Source organism: Poecile atricapillus, chromosome 1 (assembly GCF_030490865.1).
Source record: "Poecile atricapillus isolate bPoeAtr1 chromosome 1, bPoeAtr1.hap1, whole genome shotgun sequence".
NCBI classification, from domain to species: domain Eukaryota; kingdom Metazoa; phylum Chordata; class Aves; order Passeriformes; family Paridae; genus Poecile; species Poecile atricapillus.
In genome coordinates, this window is record NC_081249.1 from 161,194,662 (window position 1) to 161,214,313 (window position 19,652).

At 38.8% G+C, this 19,652-nt stretch overlaps 1 protein-coding gene across 1 annotated transcript in view; it reads left to right on the plus strand.

Annotated features, from left to right (window-relative positions):
* The first annotated feature begins 432 nt into the window (after nt 1-432).
* The window catches only part of TSHR (thyroid stimulating hormone receptor), a 46,252-nt gene continuing 27,032 nt past the window's right edge, over nt 433-19,652 (plus strand). The window contains exons 1-3 of the mRNA XM_058829954.1: nt 433-602; nt 11,432-11,503; nt 14,604-14,678. Of these exons, the coding sequence (XP_058685937.1) occupies nt 433-602; nt 11,432-11,503; nt 14,604-14,678 (317 nt within the window). The remainder of the gene's footprint in view (nt 603-11,431; nt 11,504-14,603; nt 14,679-19,652) is intronic.

Sequence of the window (19,652 nt, forward strand, 5' to 3'; positions counted from 1 at the left end):
GGCAGGCGGCCCCGGCACCCCAAGGCTTCGCCGGATGCGCCGGCTGCGGACGGAGCGCGGGGAGCGGCGGGGCCCCGGGAGCGGAGCGGCGCTGCCGCGGTGAGAGCCGGGGAACGAGCGCTGCCGGGGGACGGGCACGCAGGGACCCCGCGGGAGGGGTGCGGACGAGCGAAGGGCCAGGTACAGGATGGCCGGCGGGATGGGCGCGGGGCCGGGGCGAGGAGAGGGACCCTGCCCCGTGGCGAGGGCGCGCAGAGCTTGCATCAGGACCTTTCCTGACCCCGCTCAGTGAGGAGGCGGCGTTGTCCAGCACAGGTGCCGCCTTTCCCCGGCAGCTTCTCCCGGAGGGGCAGCGTGGTCTGCCCCTGCAGCTCTGCGATCTCCTCGTCTCCTCGGACAAGCGAGGAGCAGAGCGAGAGCGGACGGCGGAAGATGCTGTGCCTCACGGTAGCCTTCCAGTTGCTGCTGGTGCTGGTGCTGTGCAGCCAGGGTACAGAGAGGTGTCCTTCAACCTTCTGCGAGTGCTCTGACTGGGAGGAATACAAAATCACTTGCAGGGACATCTACTTTATTCCCAGCCTTCCAGAGGACACCCAGACCCTGTGAGTACATTGGGATGGTTTAGGGAAGCCTGCTGTGATTATTCATACTTTGTAGGCAGGAGATGCTCTGAGCTAATGTCCTGTGAGATGAGGAAGTGGTGAGAGGGGAGAAGTGCTGCAGAATACCTGGGCGGTACAGGGTAGCAGGAACGGCAGCGTGCAGACTCTGCGTGGGGCAGGAGGAGGCAGAAAAGTGACTCTCAAACATTAAAGAGCTGTGAAGAGATGGTTCATTGGATCTTAAAGAGTTCTGTATAAAATATGGGAAAATAAGTAAGTGGGGTGTTTGTGGGCAAAGTGAGTAGTAGGCTGGATTCTGTGTTAGAGGGTGAGGGGAAGGAAAGGTAGATCAAACACAATTTTGTGATTAAAAAACTAATAGGAATTGGATGTGTCACCTCACAAAGAGTTCCACAAAATACCCTGTGCATTTTCAGCTTCTTTGTTTTCACAAGGGAAAAAAAAAATCCATGGGAACTGAGAATCCAAGTATACTGTCTGGGAGACAGAGTACTTCAGATGAAAGTGTGGAGTATGGGATAAAGCAGCAAATTTAAATCTTGCCAAAGTTATAGAGTAATGCAGGTACCTCAGCCTAAGTGTTTGGTACATTACAGGCACAGTAGAAGATCTTGTCTGGGTTCCTGCTGCCAATTGAGATGAGCATCTTGTGTCATATCTGTCAGTTAAACACTGTAGTGAGACTGAAATGGCACCTGTCAGTGAGCAGATGAATCACTCCTGGCTTTTACTTTGTTTCTTGAGGCACAAAAGTTTTATAGTCTCTATGGGAAGGTTCATTTGTAAATTATAGATTGGTTTCTGATAAAGTAAATGAATTCAAATTCAGTTGTTTTAATTTTGCAAAGTAAAACAGTAACAGATTGATTAGTTTGTGTCTTGATAATGATTCTCAGGATTTTATACAAATAAGAACCATTAAATTATTTGAACTTATTTTAATGCTTTTCAGATTTTGTAACACTGAAAGTAAAAGCTTAAATTAGTCACGCCTTGAAAGAAAGAAAAAGTATTTATGTTATTTCCATTATTTTTACTTGCCTTTTAATTTTTTGGATGGTTAGTATTTTAGGTGTAGTATTTCAGTTAATAAGATTTTAAATTATACAAGTTTTTTGTTATTATACTTTTATATACACAGTTTATTTGTGCTGAAATTGCAGTGATGTTATGGCATGCACCAAGTTGTATGTTTTTTGAAAACTACCATGACAAATTAGAAAATATAGCAGTTTCAGTTTATAGGAGGAAATGCCTTTGTACAGGCATTTAAAATAGTTAATAGAAACAATGAGATAACATCATGAAATTTGATACTTTCCTTGAAATATGCTGGTGTGATTGCTGAGAAATACCTCTCTACATACAGCTCCACAAATAAAGCACTTTGGCCACTGGAATTCTAGTGTTTTAAATACCTGTAGTAATGGGGGATGTAAAATAGTAAGCTGTTGTTTTGAAAAGACAAAAACATCATGTGAAGATCTTATTTCCATGGGAAAAGTAACAAAAAACAACTGAGAAACATTTTTCTGTTTATCTGGGGCGAAATTCAATCATGTGCACTTATTAGAGTGACCACTGCAAACTTCTCAAGATATGTTCTCCCTACCATATCAAGAAAATATTCCAGGTAATGACAATTGTGATTTAAAAGTGTATGGCAGAAGCAGTATAACATGTGCTGCATAGTCTTTTATTTGAAAGAAAATGGGAGAATTATCTGAGGAAATAAGGAAAATAGAGCTCTTTTCAGACACCACCCCCCCAAACATACAAATCACAACACAATCAAACACAAAAAGACATCACTTTTTTTTTTACTTCATTTTGAAGTTTTCTTTCTGGATAAAATGTGTTTGTTTTCTTTCTGTTCTCTTATTTAAATTGCTGAAGTCTGGTGGACTGTGCCGAATTCTGTAGTCCCTTGCTCTCTGCAAATGTCTTAATATTTCTTTCCCTTTATATGTTAAATGGGACTCCTAACAGTTACCTATATGTGGTTTTTGTTCAGAGTGCTTTCAGATGCTTCAGATAGATCATTTGCACATGGCAATTAAAACAACACACAGAATTTTGTGAGAGATTGCAAAGTGTGTGCCCCTGATTCCATCATGTTTTCATCCTTTTGCCAAACAATGGGCAGTAGTTCTGAATCAAAGATAAAAGATCCCAAAATAATTGAAGTTTCTGTTAACCTTAAGAAAGAACAAATAAACACTTCTTTGAGGTGAAATACGTAGCTGTACATATCTGCACATTTTATGTTGAAACTCTCTACAATTTTCTCTAAACGCAGCAAGATTGTTACTTTAGACAAAGTAATTCTGCTTCTTGGTGGTAACGTGCGAACCTCAAGATTGCCAATTTAAAAACTTTTTTGTGTGGCTATTCAGTTTTTTAGGACTAAGAGACTGGTGAGTCTAGGAACACTTTGCCAGCTTTTGGAGATGATGAGCTCTTTTCAGTGCACAGGATCTTGGAACTCCAATTAAAGTTTCATTCTGATTATTCAGTCAGAACTTTTCTCATTCTCTACCCTACTTTAAGAGAATGGGGCAAGCCTTTTTTTAAGAAATGCTTTAAGAAATTCCAATAAATGTTTATTTCTAACTCTTTTAGTAGAAAAGTGACATGAACTTAAGTGAGAAAAGTGTGTTTATTTAAACTGTTATTTAACCAAATATAGTTAATGCAGGTGCTTATCCAGAATGCCTGAATGCACAGATATTGATCTTGGAAATGTCCCTTTTTCTGTATAAGATTTTGTTCTTAGTTTACTTACACATACACTTCACCAAAACCCCACTGAACATTTTTCCAAAGATGTAATTGCATCATAATTCTTGAATTATTGTAATATGCTCCTTGGTATTATTATGATGACATATTCAGATGGTATCACTATCCCAGCATCACTTCAATGCATTTCTCAATGATTTTCATTTTATAAATTTATTTCTAGTTGCTTTTAATTATTTTTCTTTTGACAATAAAACTAATAAAGTTTCACTTTTTATTCAGTGTGCATTACATCTCCTGCATTCACTTACTAAAATAATTTAATCTCTCTCCCTTCCCTTCCCTTCCCTTCCCTTCCCTTCCCTTCCCTTCCCTTCCCTTCCCTTCCCTTCCCTTCCCTTCCCTTCCCTTCCCTTCCCTTCCCTTCCCTTCCCTTCCCTTCCCTTCCCTTCCCTTCCCTTCCCTTCCCTTCCCTTCCCTTCCCTTCCCTTCCCTTCCCTTCCCTTCCCTTCCCTTCCCTTCCCTTCCCTTCCCTTCCCTTCCCTTCCCTTCCCTTCCCTTCCCTTCCCTTCCCTTCCCTTCCCTTCCCTTCCCTTCCCTTCCCTTCCCTTCCCATCCTGTACCCAGGTGCTATTTTCATATCAACATAATAAAATTTGATTGAAATTGAACAAGAAGATGTTAGGCAAGGACAGTGGAACTGGTATATAAATAGACACAAAACCAGTCCAGTCTTCAAGAACATGCTCTTTACATTAGATATTAAGCTACAGTTCTGCATTTGCTCCAGTATATTTGCTGTAGGTAGGATACTGCCTTTTGATTAATGCCCACATATTCTGTATATGCTGTAGGTAATATAGAATGGCTACACATTTTGAAATAATGTTTTAGTTGCAATTCATTCATTTTGCAAAAAAAATTTAGGTATTTTCATTTGTAAAAGTATTTGATTACTTCTAGAGACAAAACCAGATTTGAACCTTCTTAAAAAAATTAATTATTTATTTTTACCAAACACCATTATACTTACCAAATCCCTGAAATCATTTTACCAATTGTCTTTCAGGTAATGATTTAAATAGTTCTATGTACACGGCTGCAACATAAAATGTTTCCTAAATACTGTATTTGACATAAAACTATACTTTCTTGTCAATTCTGATGCTTGTTATTATATTTACCTACGTATTTTGCTTAGAAAGGCATGGTATTCCTTCTATAATCCTGCTGTTAACATACAACTATCCTGCATTTGACACACAGTAGGTCCAATACACTAGGTCAAAAAATTTGTACATATTATTGTCTCAGTTAAAGTGAAATGTTAAAGTGAAAGGATTTGTTCATAATCCCAATGGTAAATTGAAGCACTGTTCTAAGGGATCTTGAAGCAACTTACAAACTGTGCACTGCTTTACTGCACATACAGAGCCAAGTCAAAGTGAGACGATGAAGAACAGGAATGAGGGACTAAGGGAACAGAGAAACTACTTAAGACCAAAATAATATCTTGCGAGCATTCAATACAATATATTCTTTCATTCCTTTTTAGTCATTGTATCAGTAACATTTCTTGTACATTTGGAACATTTAAATTTCCCGTGTCATGGCACAGAAACCCATCAAGTGCTAGGAACTGTACAAGCACAAACCAAAAAGCTGTTGCCATTCCTAGTAGAAATGAACATTACTTTGGCATTTTTTAACTACACACATGGCTTGCTCAACAGAAAACAGAAGGACTGTGAGTAGTTCTTTTGTAAATACTGTGAAGAGATTAACCTCAATGAGAATATAACACATTTTTACAGAAGACACTTGTAATAAGGCAGTAGAACTTCATTTGCTTGTTTGAGAAGATAATGAGTTTTGATCATCATAGTAGCAAAAGAGTAGTTTATACCAGAGTTAAAAAACTCTTATTTTTGAAGTTGATTTTAACAGTGGTTTAACAGACTGATTCTGTAAGTGTTATACTACACTGAATCTTGAATTGCTACTATAGTCAGTTTTCATTACAGTGTTTTCTTTTGACGTAACATTTCCAGCCCATTACACTTCAGAAGCACTTCTCTTGAATTGGGAAACAGAGCTTATTGATACATCTGTAAAAGGAAAGAAAAAGCCTAAATTTTACAAAAATAAATAAATAAATAAAAATCCATATGACTACTAAAGAATAATTTACAGATTTTTTTTCAAATAGCTAATATCAGTTTAGAGGGTAACTTTTCATGAATCTGCTTTGTACAGTCTGTTTATATATCTGCAAAATCAAGAAATATTTGATGTTTTCCCTAACATGGGTTTACAGAACCTCAAAACAGTGTATAAAAGGTGGTTATATTTTGAAAATTGGACTGTCTCAGGAAGTGTGACTAAACCTTCCGACATGCAGTTCAGAGAGACTACTGCGAAAGGTTAATCTTCCAAATTAAGGAATAAGGAAAATGAGATACAGTCTCAGTTCCTCAAAAAATCAACTTTAAATGTGCTTTTGTGTTCTGCTGGACTCAGCCCTTACATATCTTTATGTTCACAGACTACACATTAAAGAGTCTCAAAAAAAATTAACAATATATATTGTGAAGCTGCTAATAGCAAAGCAGCTCGTTAACCACACTCAGGTGGCTACTATGTAGTAGCTGAAATTTAGAGAGTAGAAAAAGTAGCTTGTTTTACTCAAAAATGAGAAGTGAGCCATCTGTAAAAGGCTATTTTATGTCAGCAGCTTCTAATCCATTCAAGGTTGTGCATTCCAACAGTGCCCTGATACCTTACCCAAGTCAATGGGAAATGACACTCAGGATTTTGCAAAGTGCAATGCTATGGACTCAAGTTGAAGCAATGACAGCAGCTACAGTAAACATTACCATTTAAACCTAAATGTAGGCAATGAGCTGCTGACACATACTAAAAGATGATTAGTTCTCTCTTGAACTCCAGCCAGTGAGTGTGATCTGTCTGGATGTAAGGGCATTTTAAATGACACTCTATGAAGAAAGGTTGAATCACACAACATGAAAAGTTTGAGCTATTTTTTTCTCACAAATAAGTAGATACATAAATATAGAGGCTGGAGAGCCCATAAAGGTAATTAAAATGAAACCTAATAACATAATTTAGCATAGAATCATACACTAGTTTGGGTTGGAATGTGCCTTTGAAGATCATTTAGTCCGCCTGCCTCTTCAAGGAAAAGGGACATCCTCAACTAGATCAGGCTGGTCAGAGCACAGTCCAGCTTGATCTTGAATGCCTCCAGAGGTGATTTATCTATCACCTTTGTGAGCAATCTGTGCCTGGGTTTCACCACAGTCTTCTTTACATCTAGTCTGAATTGAATTAGTTTAAAATCATAATACCCTGCCTTATTGCAACAGACACTACTAAAAAGTGTGTCCCCAACTTTGTCAGAAGCCCTCTTTAAGTACTGGAAGGCTGTAATAAAATGTCTCTGGAGCCTTCTCTTCTGCAGGCCGAAAAAGCCCAGCTTTCTCAACTTTTCCTCATAGAGAGGGGTCCCAGCTCTCTGATTATCTTCATGGCCCTCCTCTGAGCCCACACCAACAGGTCCTCATCTTTCCTTAGTACTTACTACTCTGGAGCTGGATGCAGTACTCCAGGTGGGGTCTCACTAGAGCAGAGGGGCAGAATCCTCTCCCTCACCCTGCTGGCCACACTGCTTTGCATGCAGCCCAGCATACGATTGGCTTTCCAGGCTCCAAGTGCACACTGCTGGCTCGTGCCCAGCCTCTCACACACCAGCACTCCAAGTCCTTCTTAGCAGGGCTGCTCCAATCTGTTCATCCCCAGCCTGTGCTGATACCAGGGGCTGCCCTGACCCAGGTGCAGCACTTTGCACTTGGTCTTGAACTAAACAAGATTTCCATGGGCCTATTTCTTGAGCTTGTCCAGCTATTTCTGGATGACATTCCATCCTTCAGGTGTATCAACTGCACCACTAAGCTTAGTGCCATCAACAAATTTGCTGAAGGTTCACTTGACCTAACTGTTCATCTAATTGATGAAGATAATATTCTCTGCTGGGCACAAGGCTTGTATACTTGCCAGCTACTTGGCACAAAACTTTTCACTATTCTCCATCTTGACACTAAGCCATTGACCACAACATTCTGAATGTGATTATTCAGCCAATTTCTTATCTAATATTCCACTAATCAAATCCATCTCTCTCCAATTTAGAGAGAAGGATGTTGGCGGGCACTGTGTCAAATACTTTACAAAGTACAGATAAATGACATGTGAAGCCCTTCCCTTGTCCCCTGATGTAAGCACTCCAGCAGAGAATGCCACTGGGTTGGTCACACATGGCTTGCCCTGGGTGAAGCTGTGCTGGCTGTCCCAAATCACCTCCCTGCTTTCCACGTGCATTAGTGTAGCTTCTGGGAGAATCTTCCCAGGAACAGAGATGAGATTGACAGCTCAATAGTTCCCACAGTTCTCCTTTCTACCCTTTTAAAAGATGGGTACAATGCTTCCCCCTTCCAGTCACCTGGGACTTCACTTGATTGCCATATTAAAATACTATAGCCTCATATATTTTCTTTTATTGTGATCATAGACATCCCAATTTCATTATTTTTGAACTAAATTTTGATTTTGACCTAAAACCTGTACTGTTTCTTTTTTTGCCCTGAAGTTTAAACTTTTGTGATTGCCTGCAATAAAATGTACTCTACAATAGAGAAGAACTGTGTTTCTGAAATATTGAACTAAAAGCCTATAAATTGCTGCAAAGAAAGTTCAAACAGGACCATGAAATTTCAGAAAAGAGCAATCTGAAGAGGCTCATTGCCTACAGGGAAAGAGAGTAAGAATAGGCTGTAATTGCTGGGTACTATTGTGTTTAATCAGAGAACCACTAAGAGCCTATAATTGCTGCCAGCTGCTCAGCAGAGGTCAAAAAGTCGTACTGAATGTTAGGAATTATTAAGGTAGAAATATAGATGAAAATAAAGGAATTTTTTTTTTTGCCTCTGATCATGAACATAGCACCTGCAAAAGGACATTCAAATGTATAAATTACTTGCACAAAAAATAACTACATAGCAGCCACTAGCCTGTGTTTCCTCAGATCCTTCTTTTTGCCTCACTAGAAGACGTGTGTGCTGCTTTTATTTTTTCAGACATCAACTCCCTTGATCACCATGATATTTCAAAGTTGACAGGGTAGCTTCAGAATGGTATCAGCCAGTTCCCTCATTGCTCTTAGTGCGACATGTCTGGTCCCATAGATTGCTGTATGTCCGGTACACTTCAGCGCTTCTTTGGTTCCATCCTCTGCTCCACGTAGTGCTTCATTTCCTCAGGCTGTGCTGCCAGGCAAAGGACTTAAGAGGCCTGGGAACAAATTTAAAAAAATAAACAAAACAAAAAAATTGCAGAAAAGTGGCCTGATTTTGGCTGGAATAGAGTTAATTTTCTTCATAGTACCAACTATGCTGCTATTGAATGGATTGGATTTGGATTTGTGCTGGAAAAAGAATTGGCAATTCAGGCATGTGTTACTTATTGTTGGGCAATGCTTAGAGAGCTACAGCCTTTTCTGCTTCTCATACCACCCCACCAGACTGGAGGTGCACAAGGAGCCAAGAGGGGACACAACAAGCTGGCACTTTGCTTTGTTGAACCTCATACAGTTGCCTTGGCTCATGATTCCAGCCTGTACGGACCCTCTACAGAGCCTTTCTACCCTCCAGCAGATCAACATTCCTGCCTTCTTGGTGTCATCTGAAAACTGACTGAGGATAGGATCATTCCTTTGTGTAAAGTCTTTTTTTACCCAAATCCAATCAGAAGCAGAAACTGAGCAAGGATAAGCTCCAACACTGTGGATTGGTATTTTCTGTTCACTATAAACTAGCAAGTAACCAACCTAAATTCTTGCCTGTCAGTCTGACAGTATCCGTACATACCTCAGTTTGTAGGAAGAGGATACATTAGCAGTAAGAGCTTGCTTTCAGTACCTACTTGTCCCAAACACTGACCTGTACAATTTCATTTTGAAATAATCTAGTATTCCTTTAATTTCTTAGGGCTGGGCCAGTTTTGAGGGATACTTTATGTGTTACAGTTGGACGTCCAGTTGTAGAAAAGCACCTATGTAGTCTTACATATTCAGAAGTGATTCTCTACGTTCAGAGCTCCTTTGCTGTGTGAATCTCTCGTTCCACTTTCCTCATTCCAATTACCATATTGGTAATACTAGCACTGGACAGCAGGTGGTAATCATCTTCTGGTAAGCTAAGCACGAGTTTCACTACATGAAATGCCTTTTTGTAGCTATTTTTGCACCATTGAAAAACTACGATGCATTAATTTCAGAATAATTTAAAAAGTATATTTTTGTTTTTGTTGGATTTAATTTGATATGAAAATCTAGAAACTAATGTGTCATTAGCTGTTTATGTAGCCATTACTTTGTTGTCATGTTTATTTCTCCTATGCAAAAGCTAGAAGGTCATTGCTTGTTATAATTTTCTCAGAAAAATTAAATTAAGATGTAAAATTTTTTACTTTGTTTCGAACTGACAAACTCTGTTTCATATTGATATATGGTAAATTTGTCTCCCTGTATTGGTGGAGAATCGTTTATTAAAATACGTAAAGCTTTCGTTGGTATGATTCAAATTATAAATCATACAGTTTCAATCTGAAAGTCTTTGGGTGGTGTGTATTACCTGATTGTGTTTTGTAGATGTGCATTTAAAAATTCTTTTAAAATGAAGAGGCAACTACATAAAATATATATTTACTTCCCTAATATATCTTATTGAAATAATATCACTGATACTGCTGTGGATGTTAAAATAACATCTATGTGGACATAACCTCTGGACCAACTGACAGAGCTGTTTGGGAGCTTGTTTGGAGCCAGGTGTATTGGGGTCAACCCACTGCTGGAAAAGTCTTTACTCATTCTTGTAACAGGAATATGGAGTAGACAAGATAGACTGGGGAAATAGATTCTTCCTGTGGGATTATGGGAATGTACATTCTCTTAATTTATACTTTAATTCAAGATAAAACCTTTAAGAATTTCTGCATATGTTGTTATTATTAAACTCTATTTCTACAGTTTCATTTCTTGCATGCAAGTTCCAGAAGCTTGATAAATCTTAAGATGATAATATATTTGGCTATGTAAATCAAATATAATTATAGTAATCAGATACTTGGCATTATGAAATAAAACAGAATCAGGAAATCATCCTAATTTGTTTATTTCTTTCTTTAACTGTTGTTAAATAGCAACTAGGGGAAGGGTTTATAATTTGTTCTTGATTATTCTTCAAACGGTTCATTTCCTAGATATTCTGTAAGTGTATTCCCAAACTGTATTGGAAAACCAAAGATTAACAACAGGTTATAACTGTTAGTTTAACAGCTATCATAGGCTTATTTTCAAAAGCATTTCCTCCTTTCTTATTTAGAGGAATGAGTCTGCTGGAGATTCTTTCTGTCAAGAGCTTGGCTGTGGATAAGTATCTCCCTTAAATATTGTGGGTTTTTCTGAAATCTCCTGCAGATGGGTAAGGTACATGCCTCCCCTGCATCAGATGTTTGGGGAGAAAGAATGTAGTATTTATTACAAAAAAAGATGGAGAATTCTGTGGAGGTAATATGCAATTGCTCTAATTCAATTTTGGCTGACATACCTGAGTTTTTTGCTCAGAATGAGGGATTTGATATTTTTGTGGAGCCTGAAATGATTAGAAGAATTCTCTTAATACTTCATTAACTTCAGTAGGCAAATATGTTTTGCTGGTCATGCTCTGGAGTTTTGGAAGGTCCATCATCACCACTGACTACTGAGTTCTTGGGAGGGATGATGCAGAAAGCTGCAATTTAGATTGATGGGCACACCAAACAAAACAAGCAATAATGAAACAGGAATAGAAATGAGGCAAAGATGGCAACACGGAGAAAAGGCAAGATAAGAACAAAAATATTGGAGCAGAGCTGAAGCTGTGTAGGACTTTTTAATGTTAAATTGTACTTACCAAAGGATATTAACTGCCAAACTTTTGTTTCTCTAGGAGGTTTTTGGAGACTCATCTAAGAAAAATTCCAAGTGATGCTTTTTCCAATCTCCCCAACATCTCTAGGATGTAAGTTCTGTTTGGTTTCTTACACTATTCTTTTAAATTTTTGTTAAAAATTACTCTCCTTCTCCAAAATTCTGTCTTTGTGTATAAAAACTTATGAAAATATTCAGGTATCTTTGCTACCTCACTACAATTTTAGAACTGAAGGTATAATTCTGTTGTTTATAACCTCAACCAGTTGTAGGAAGGCATTCTGTACATTTGTAAACAAGACCATTCCTCCTTTATTGAAGTCAATGAGATAAATAAAGCTATAAAACTTTTTTTTTTTTTTTTCAGTTTGCAAATTACAGGAAATCATTACACTCATAACAAATTAACATATTCAATTGCTAGTCCTGGCTAAAAATTTGTTCCCAGCTGCTAGCATGATTTGTAACACACCTCTTTGGAAACCAGGGGCATTTCTAGACCAGATCTGGACTTTCACCAAAACATTAATATTTGTATGATGTGACAGAGACTTCCATTGTGTCAATTCCTTTGTGTGCACAGATACAGTCCACAAACCAGCTGTGCCTACATTTGTCCTGTTGAAGGACAAATGTCCCTATGTTAAGGAAGCTTGCCTGCCCGACCATCCCAGAGCCATTCTGAGAGTCACGTTCACACCATTACCAGCTCCACCCCATGTTCCCCATATCAAAATCTCAGATGTCCAGATCATTTAATCTTGATTCAATAACTAAATAACAAAACAGCCTGAGTTTGGTGCCCCCAAGAAGAGACCCCGAACAAAGGAATCCCTGGGGTTTTACACTGTCACCATTTAAGTGCCTCAACATCAGTGGTCATTGGCTCCTGCTGTGTCTCTGAGCGTGCCCTCACCTGGCTGCCCACAGATCCCTTTGCAAAGGGTCAGCAGCTCATGGCCCCTTGCCTCGGGCTCCCGCTGCTCAGAGCTCAGCCTGCAGCTCACACTGCAGCTGCAAGCCCACCTACTTGCCCTGAATGGATTCCTCAACAGCTGCCCTTGCACTGTACTGCTCATTGATGTCAGCAGTCTTGACAAAAAGTTGTCCCACATTCGTCTGTTCTTTGTCACTGGCCCATAATCTGTGATCCTGTGTGTGTCTGATGCAGTGAATTCCTCTGCCACCTCACAGCTCACTCCCCAGAATCAGAGCGCTGTAATTTAGCAGGGACCTCAGGAGAGCTCTAGTCCACAATCTGCTCATATGATCCAACCAGAATGCATAGGGTTCTAACTTGGCTGGTGCTCAGCTCAGTATCTGTGGCCACTGTTAACAAAATAAACCACCTCATTCAGCAGCAGGACCGTGTTTTCTTGTTCAGCTTTTTATTACTAATGTAGCAATAGGAATTCTTATTCTTTTCTTTGATGTTCCTTGCAAGTCTCAATTGTATATGAGCTTTGACTGACTAGCTGAGGATTACCATTTAAGAATTCATGAAGAAGAACTTTGAGGAAACATGGTCTGCCTATTATATTTTAGTTTCATCCAGATATACTGAAATAAAGACTTTCTAAAATCCTTATAAGTAATTGTTCATGGATATCTGCAGCTTCATTTACCATCTCAGTTTAATCAGATAGATGATGTATTGTTTGGGGTTTTTTTGGAGAGGAAGGAATCTCTCTCACTTGATGTATAGTATCATATATAAAAAGGATGAACTTAGTTTAGAACAGATTTGAGTGTCAGCCCTCCTTTGGCTCCAAAAGCTCAAACTGACAGTTGAAATTTGAATAGTGTCAGTGCTCATCTGGATATTTCTTATAGCATTACTACTACCACAAAACATGAACTCCCATTTCTTGATATAAACGTCAGGTTGAGGAATCAGTACCTGTGTTTTAACTACAACTTTTGTGTGTATGTCTTGGCCTCTAATGTACCACATGCCTCATTTGCCTCTCCCAGCCCATAATTTCCGTGCAATGAAAATTACCAGATCGTTCCTGGTTTTGCAAATTCATCTAGAAAATGTTCTGAAGTGTCAACAGGGGAATATACACTGTGTTTACTGTTCAAAATACAGCAGTTCATTTTGCTATATGGTGCCTACTATATGATTTACACAAATAAACATGGAGATTTTTATCTGTAGTGAATAGAAAATTTAGTTGTCCTCTTTATGAACCTTGTTTAAACAAAATTTTCAGAGCTATAATTTCTCTTAAATGAATGCATGTCTATGTACTCTTGATAACCAGAAGAGATTATTTCCCCCTGTGCTGCTTTTCCACATGAATGAAAAAAAAAAAATTAATTACATGTTTAATTGCAAAGCTAATTCCTGTCAGAAAGGCATTACTGAATAAAAAAAGTTTTATAGGAAATTCAAATGCAAGAGAAATGTTAGTAATGCAAATACACTGAATCTGAGTAAAAGGGCTTCACCTGGTGTTTTCTGCTGACTTAAGGCTGTATTGAACATTCAGTATTTTTAAGGTCAAGGATAAGGAACATTTATTCTGGGTTTAGGATGGTGCTTTTGGGGTCATATTCCTGAGTACCTCACTAACACCCATTCTGTAGCTCTTCAGTGTTTTCTCCATAGCTTCTCCACACAAAGGAGCATCCCACAGTGCTCTCTGCCAGCAGCCCCATACAATTCCCCTGTGCACACTCCTGTGCAAGACAGTGCCTTTCCCACCCTATGCACACTGCTGTCCCACAGCCACTGCCACCACACAGCTCCCCACACCCCACTCAGATCTGCACCTCCTGTGCTCCCCAGTGCCAGCTGATCCAGCACAGCCTCATCTCAGTTTCCATTGCCTCTCCTGCTCCTGGCTGTCCTCTCCTGAAATGCCCCACAGGTCACCAAGCTGCTCTCATCAGCAGCAGAGGACAACAGGGGCAACTGGTGGGCAGCAATACAGGGGATGCTGAGGTTGGAAAAAGGTAAAGAAAGGTGGAGAGAGGGAAAAGAAAAAAAAGAAAGGCCTGGGAGAGGGCTTTGTGGCTGTTGCTGTGTTGATCTCATTTAAATCTTGTGCTCCCAGGCTCTTTCTGCATGTCATCATAGCTGGATGAGAAAAATAATGAGATGACAAATGAAGTGGCATGACAGGGACTAGCTGTGCCTTCCAAGTGTTTGAGACCTCTTTATTTTTCTGTTTGCTGGTGTTTAGTTACATCTCTATAGATGAAACACTTCAGAGTCTGGAGGCCCATTCCTTCAACAGTTTAAGCAAAGTCACTCACATGTAAGTACTGTAATTAAATAAATGAATACAGTGATGAGATAAATTTGGAATGTGTGGAAACAACATACATAATGATGTTTATCATTCCTGTCTCTTATGTAGCTAAATATTCCTTTCCTCATTTCCTTTCTCCATGATGTGGAGCAAGTTAGTCTCTTTTTTGAGCTTATTTTATTGTGCTTGTTTTCCATACATCTTTTTGGTTCCCTTGCTCTTCTGTATCTTCCCATAGAAATGCAGGTAAACGTAGTGAAAAACTAGTGGGACTGCATCAGGAGCTTGATGTCAAGTTGAAATAAAATGGCAACTATTAATGTAAATTTACTGCATGTAAGTGTAAAACAGTAAAATAAACATCAGAAATAAAATCAGAAGGACCAAAGCACAGAGCAAAATGGCACTAGCTGGAGACATGAAGAGTAAGTGACCATTCTGAAAGAGCACTAGTAAAATGAAGAGTGTTTATATGGTTATTAAATGGAACAAGAATATTATGGAAAAAGGCTTCTGGGAACTGCTTCTATACATTTTTGTTCTCACGTACTGACCAATCCATACCAAGTGACACTCCAAGAGCACTTACAGAACTGGTAGGATGCATCCAGAGAATTCTTGTCATCCATCAGGACCCTGTTAAAATTAGAATGTAATGTATTGAATAGAGAGCTCCATAGGATCCATCCTGTATTTGGTACTCTTCCATGTTTCCATTACTGATCCAAAGGAGGGATTGGAAAGTGTGCCACTGTTGTAGAGCTCAGCTGAATTACAGTTTGGCATATTTCAGAGATTTTTGTTTGCAGTTGTTGCATGGGAGAGCACTGTTGGTCACCATGGATCCAGAAAACATTGTCAGAGAGAAAAATCTTTTGTGTCCAGAAAGAACATGCCAGAGGCAGATTTTTTTTTAAGGTTGTAGCAAGAGATGAAAGCTACCACCCATTTTCATACTTACGTTTGAAAAAGTAAAATAATGTTAAAGTAGATTTGATGAGGCTCATGTCAGCCTCTAGGAAATGTATTCCTATGGCTGGTATAAACACTAGAATTGTTTTCCTGGAGACATTGTCTCTACCACTGCAGGCCTTTAAGGCTGTATGATCATAAATTCCATAGATCTAGTTAATCTTCACTCAGAGAAAGAGATTGAATTAGATGATGAATTAACACTGCTGTATTTTCTATGTTTTTTTTTCCTTTTACTTTACACAGTGTGAATCAGAAAGACCAACAAAGTTACAGGAGAAAAATATAATTATTTTTAATGAAAATAAAGAGAGAAACTAATGCTGGAAAGTGTAGGTGACTCCTCTAAGAGAACAAGAACTTGACTGGCATATCTAGAAGCAGAGTGCAGGGTCCTGAGATCTACTTCAGGCCAACAACATGCTCCAGTAGTATTTCTGAGTTTCTCAGCAAGGCTTTAGTGTGATCTCAGTACTTACCTTTGGTTATAATACCATTCCATATTCTGTAGATGTTTTTTCCCAAGCCTGTCATGTCCATGTTCTCTCTTCCTTAGTTATCATGTCTTTAAAATTTCTTGTTTAACACAAATGAACATTTAATGAAATATTTACTGGCAGCACATTTTATCAGCAATGAATAAAGCATCTGCCACTATGCACTACAAATTCCTCATATGGTACTTCTTTTGTGGTTTGCCTTATTATAAATTAAAGATAAAAAGCTCCAGAAGGCTCCAAAATCAGTGTATTATCCCACCCACTGCAGCCCCCAGGCCTGGATGTGTTGTCCATGGCTGGGAAGCTACAGGTCTCTGCAGGTGTAGCAGAGTTCACAGGCACCTACTCTCATGTCACCTCTGGCACAGGCTCTGGGGAGGGCATGGAGAGAATGTTTCCTGCTCCACTCTACAGGGGTATGCTAATGCGGGACCCCTTAAACTTCTTGCAAAGCACTACAAAAAGAGAAACTGTACACAGACATACAGGATATATTTTTGGTTTTTTTTCTGCACAAGAGCCAAAAATACTACTCAGGACAAGACATCAGAACTCTGTTCACAAAAGTTATAGGAAAACCCCGGGCTTTTGCAGTTAGCCCGCAAAGAAGGGCCACCTTCACACACTCAGAAGGGCTTTACCCTTATAAAACCTTACCAGGGTTTATAAAATGCCTTGGAAGTAAGGCATGTAAGTGTATGATTTAATCAGGGAATATCCAGGCATCTGGCAAGTTAGACAGTTGCACATAAGCTGTGAAAGAAAGCAGTTTATAGATTTGATCATTTTTATGGATTGTTTTAACTATATCTGTGGTAACTATTATCACTGTTGAGTTTGATTTACTTTCCAAACAACTGGATTATACAGGGATATTTGTATTTTGTGCTATGCATTAATTTAATGTTCTCTATTTACATAGTATTTTTAAAGTATTATTGCTAAAATAATACTAGGTTAAGATTATCACAAAGTATTTTAAAGGAGGTTGAGATTACTCTAACAGTTTTGAAAAGTCATTTCACAGAGTTTTATTTTTACAGCTTGTTTTTCTTTGGATTTTCATGAAGTGCAGCTTTATGTAAATAATCTTTTTACCCTAACTGAAACTTATACACACAGTTTCATTCTCAAAACATTTGTTTTTAGACATAAGAACTTCTTAAGAGAAAATTCAGTGTTTGTGGAAGGTAGGAACTAATGCTTTGCTTTAAGCCAAGTGTTATGTGAATAGGCATCCTGTGTTCATCATAATCTGTCTGCCAAGCTTGTTAGTGCACTTCAGCCTTGATCTTCAGCAGCCCATTTTCTCAGTCCTTATTTGGTTCCTGTGCCTCTGTCCTGACTTTCTATTCCTTTCTGTTCCTCAGCTCTTAAAGCATAGCTCATATTTTTATTCATCCATGCCTTTCAAGTACAGAGCAACTTTTGAAAACTAAGGATACTGATCACCTGCTGTATTTTAATGAGCCCCATCTCATTTTTCTGGTAATTAATGGTAAAATTTCCACTCTATGAAGATGTAAATAAGGAACAAACTTTTGCTGGGTTTTTTTTTTCCTCCCCAGTTCTGTTAAATTGGTCTCCCAATAGTTTCTTGTTTCCTCTTTTTGTATTAACCTTTTTTAAGTATGTCTGTTTACGAATTCAGAACTGGTTGTCTCATACAATTACATAAGTATGTATTTTTTGTAAATGTAATTGTGAAAGGGTCTGATTAGCAGTCAGTATCTCTGTGTAGTTGCCTTACTAGTAGGGCTGAAGCTTGGTAACATTACACTAAATAAAAACCTGTTGTAATTAGGTCTCTGTTTCTCAGGGAAACATTCCTGCAAACAGAACCTCAGAAAAATTCATTCTTTCTTTCCCTTCTTTCTCTGTGTCTTGGCTCACCTCCCCTGGTCTCTCCCTACTCTCTTCTAACTCGTAAAGCATTCTCCTCTTACACAACCACATAAAAAGCCCTCTCAGCGTTTGGGAACAAGGCCAAAGGTTATGGTTCAAGTGGCTTCTCCTCATATATGTGATGTCATTTGGAGAGCTGGTGGGGGAGCACTCTCCAGCTCTGCAGGGAGATGGAGCCAAGGGCCAGGGCAGCCCCACCATCCTCTGGGCCAGGGCTGCACTGATCTTGGACAGCTTGTGGTGCCAGGCCATGGGGTACAGCACTGCAGGAAGAAGAGACAAGCAACAGGAGAGGAAGACTGAAGAGATTTGTGGAGGAATGCTGTGTACCTGCAGTGAATTTCAGAGCTGGGATAAGTGCTGTGCAAAAAAATCTCGTTAAGGTCTGCAGTCTGGAAGTAGGGAGTAGGTTGTTGGGAGCTAAGCCGATTTTCTGGTGCCAGGGGTGCAAAGGCTTAAAAAAGGTGCACGCAGATGAAATAACATGGAGGGTTTGGCTGCAGGGGGAGAATAAAACATGGAAGTAGATGTACAAGGGAGAGAAGCTAAGGTAGCTACAGACAAACTAAGTCCCAGAAGGTAGAAAGGTGGGGGTGCCAAGGTTATTCAAAACATTTCGCAATTGCTGACCTGAATAGCCTTCGTCTCTGTAGGTATCTCAGCCTAATGTGGTTATATTGGTACTCTAAAGCCAGATTTGCAATTTCTGAATTCTGGGCTTAAACAGACTCAAGAATGTATCAATAATGCAAGGCAGGTATGCAAAACATGTCTGGGAAATGAAATTGAGATTCCACTTAAATATATAAATGTTTGTGCTTCTTTTAATGTTACCAAATTCAGATAGGATTCTAAATAGCATCTTAACCTTTCTGAAAAGTTAGCTGGAAAACATATGTCTCAATTAATTAATTATACTAATATTTGAATAGTTCTTACTATTAGTTTCATTTTTAGATTCACTCAGATTTGAAAGTACTTATAGCTTTGCAACTAAATATAAGTTCATAGTTATTTGTAAGTCTTGACACATATCTTTATAACATCAAGTGACTTTCTCTGCACATCCATTCTGGATGTGATAAAATTTTTGTGTATTTTCATTAAAAAGGAAAAGTGAATTGATGTTCTTGGACAGTCAGGTGGTGATTGTGAACCTAGTACATTTTTAATTCCTAGTCTGAGTGCCAGAACTAAAATTTCAAACGGTTTCTGTACTTCCAAGAATAGAGTAGAGTTTGTAAAGCAACTCTGAATACTTTTGTAAATACTCCACAAATAATTATCTTAGCTTGTGGGTAAGTAGCAGCATTTTTTTTTTTTTTTTTTTTTTTTTTTTAATGAGCATCTCTAAGTAATTTTAGTTAGGACTGCAAAGTGAAATGTTTGTCCAGTACACCTTTTGCATTTTTGCATCAATGGTCAACAAAAATGCCTACTAACTGTCTCAGGTTTTCTTGTATCTTAAAAGCACTTAATGCCCAGAAGGACTCAGAATTGTAACACTGCTGTATGCCATGATCCTTCTATTTGTAGAGTGTGTCAAAGTTGCACTTCCAAAGCAATTTAGAATCAGCTCTCATAGATGATTAGGTATCTGGGA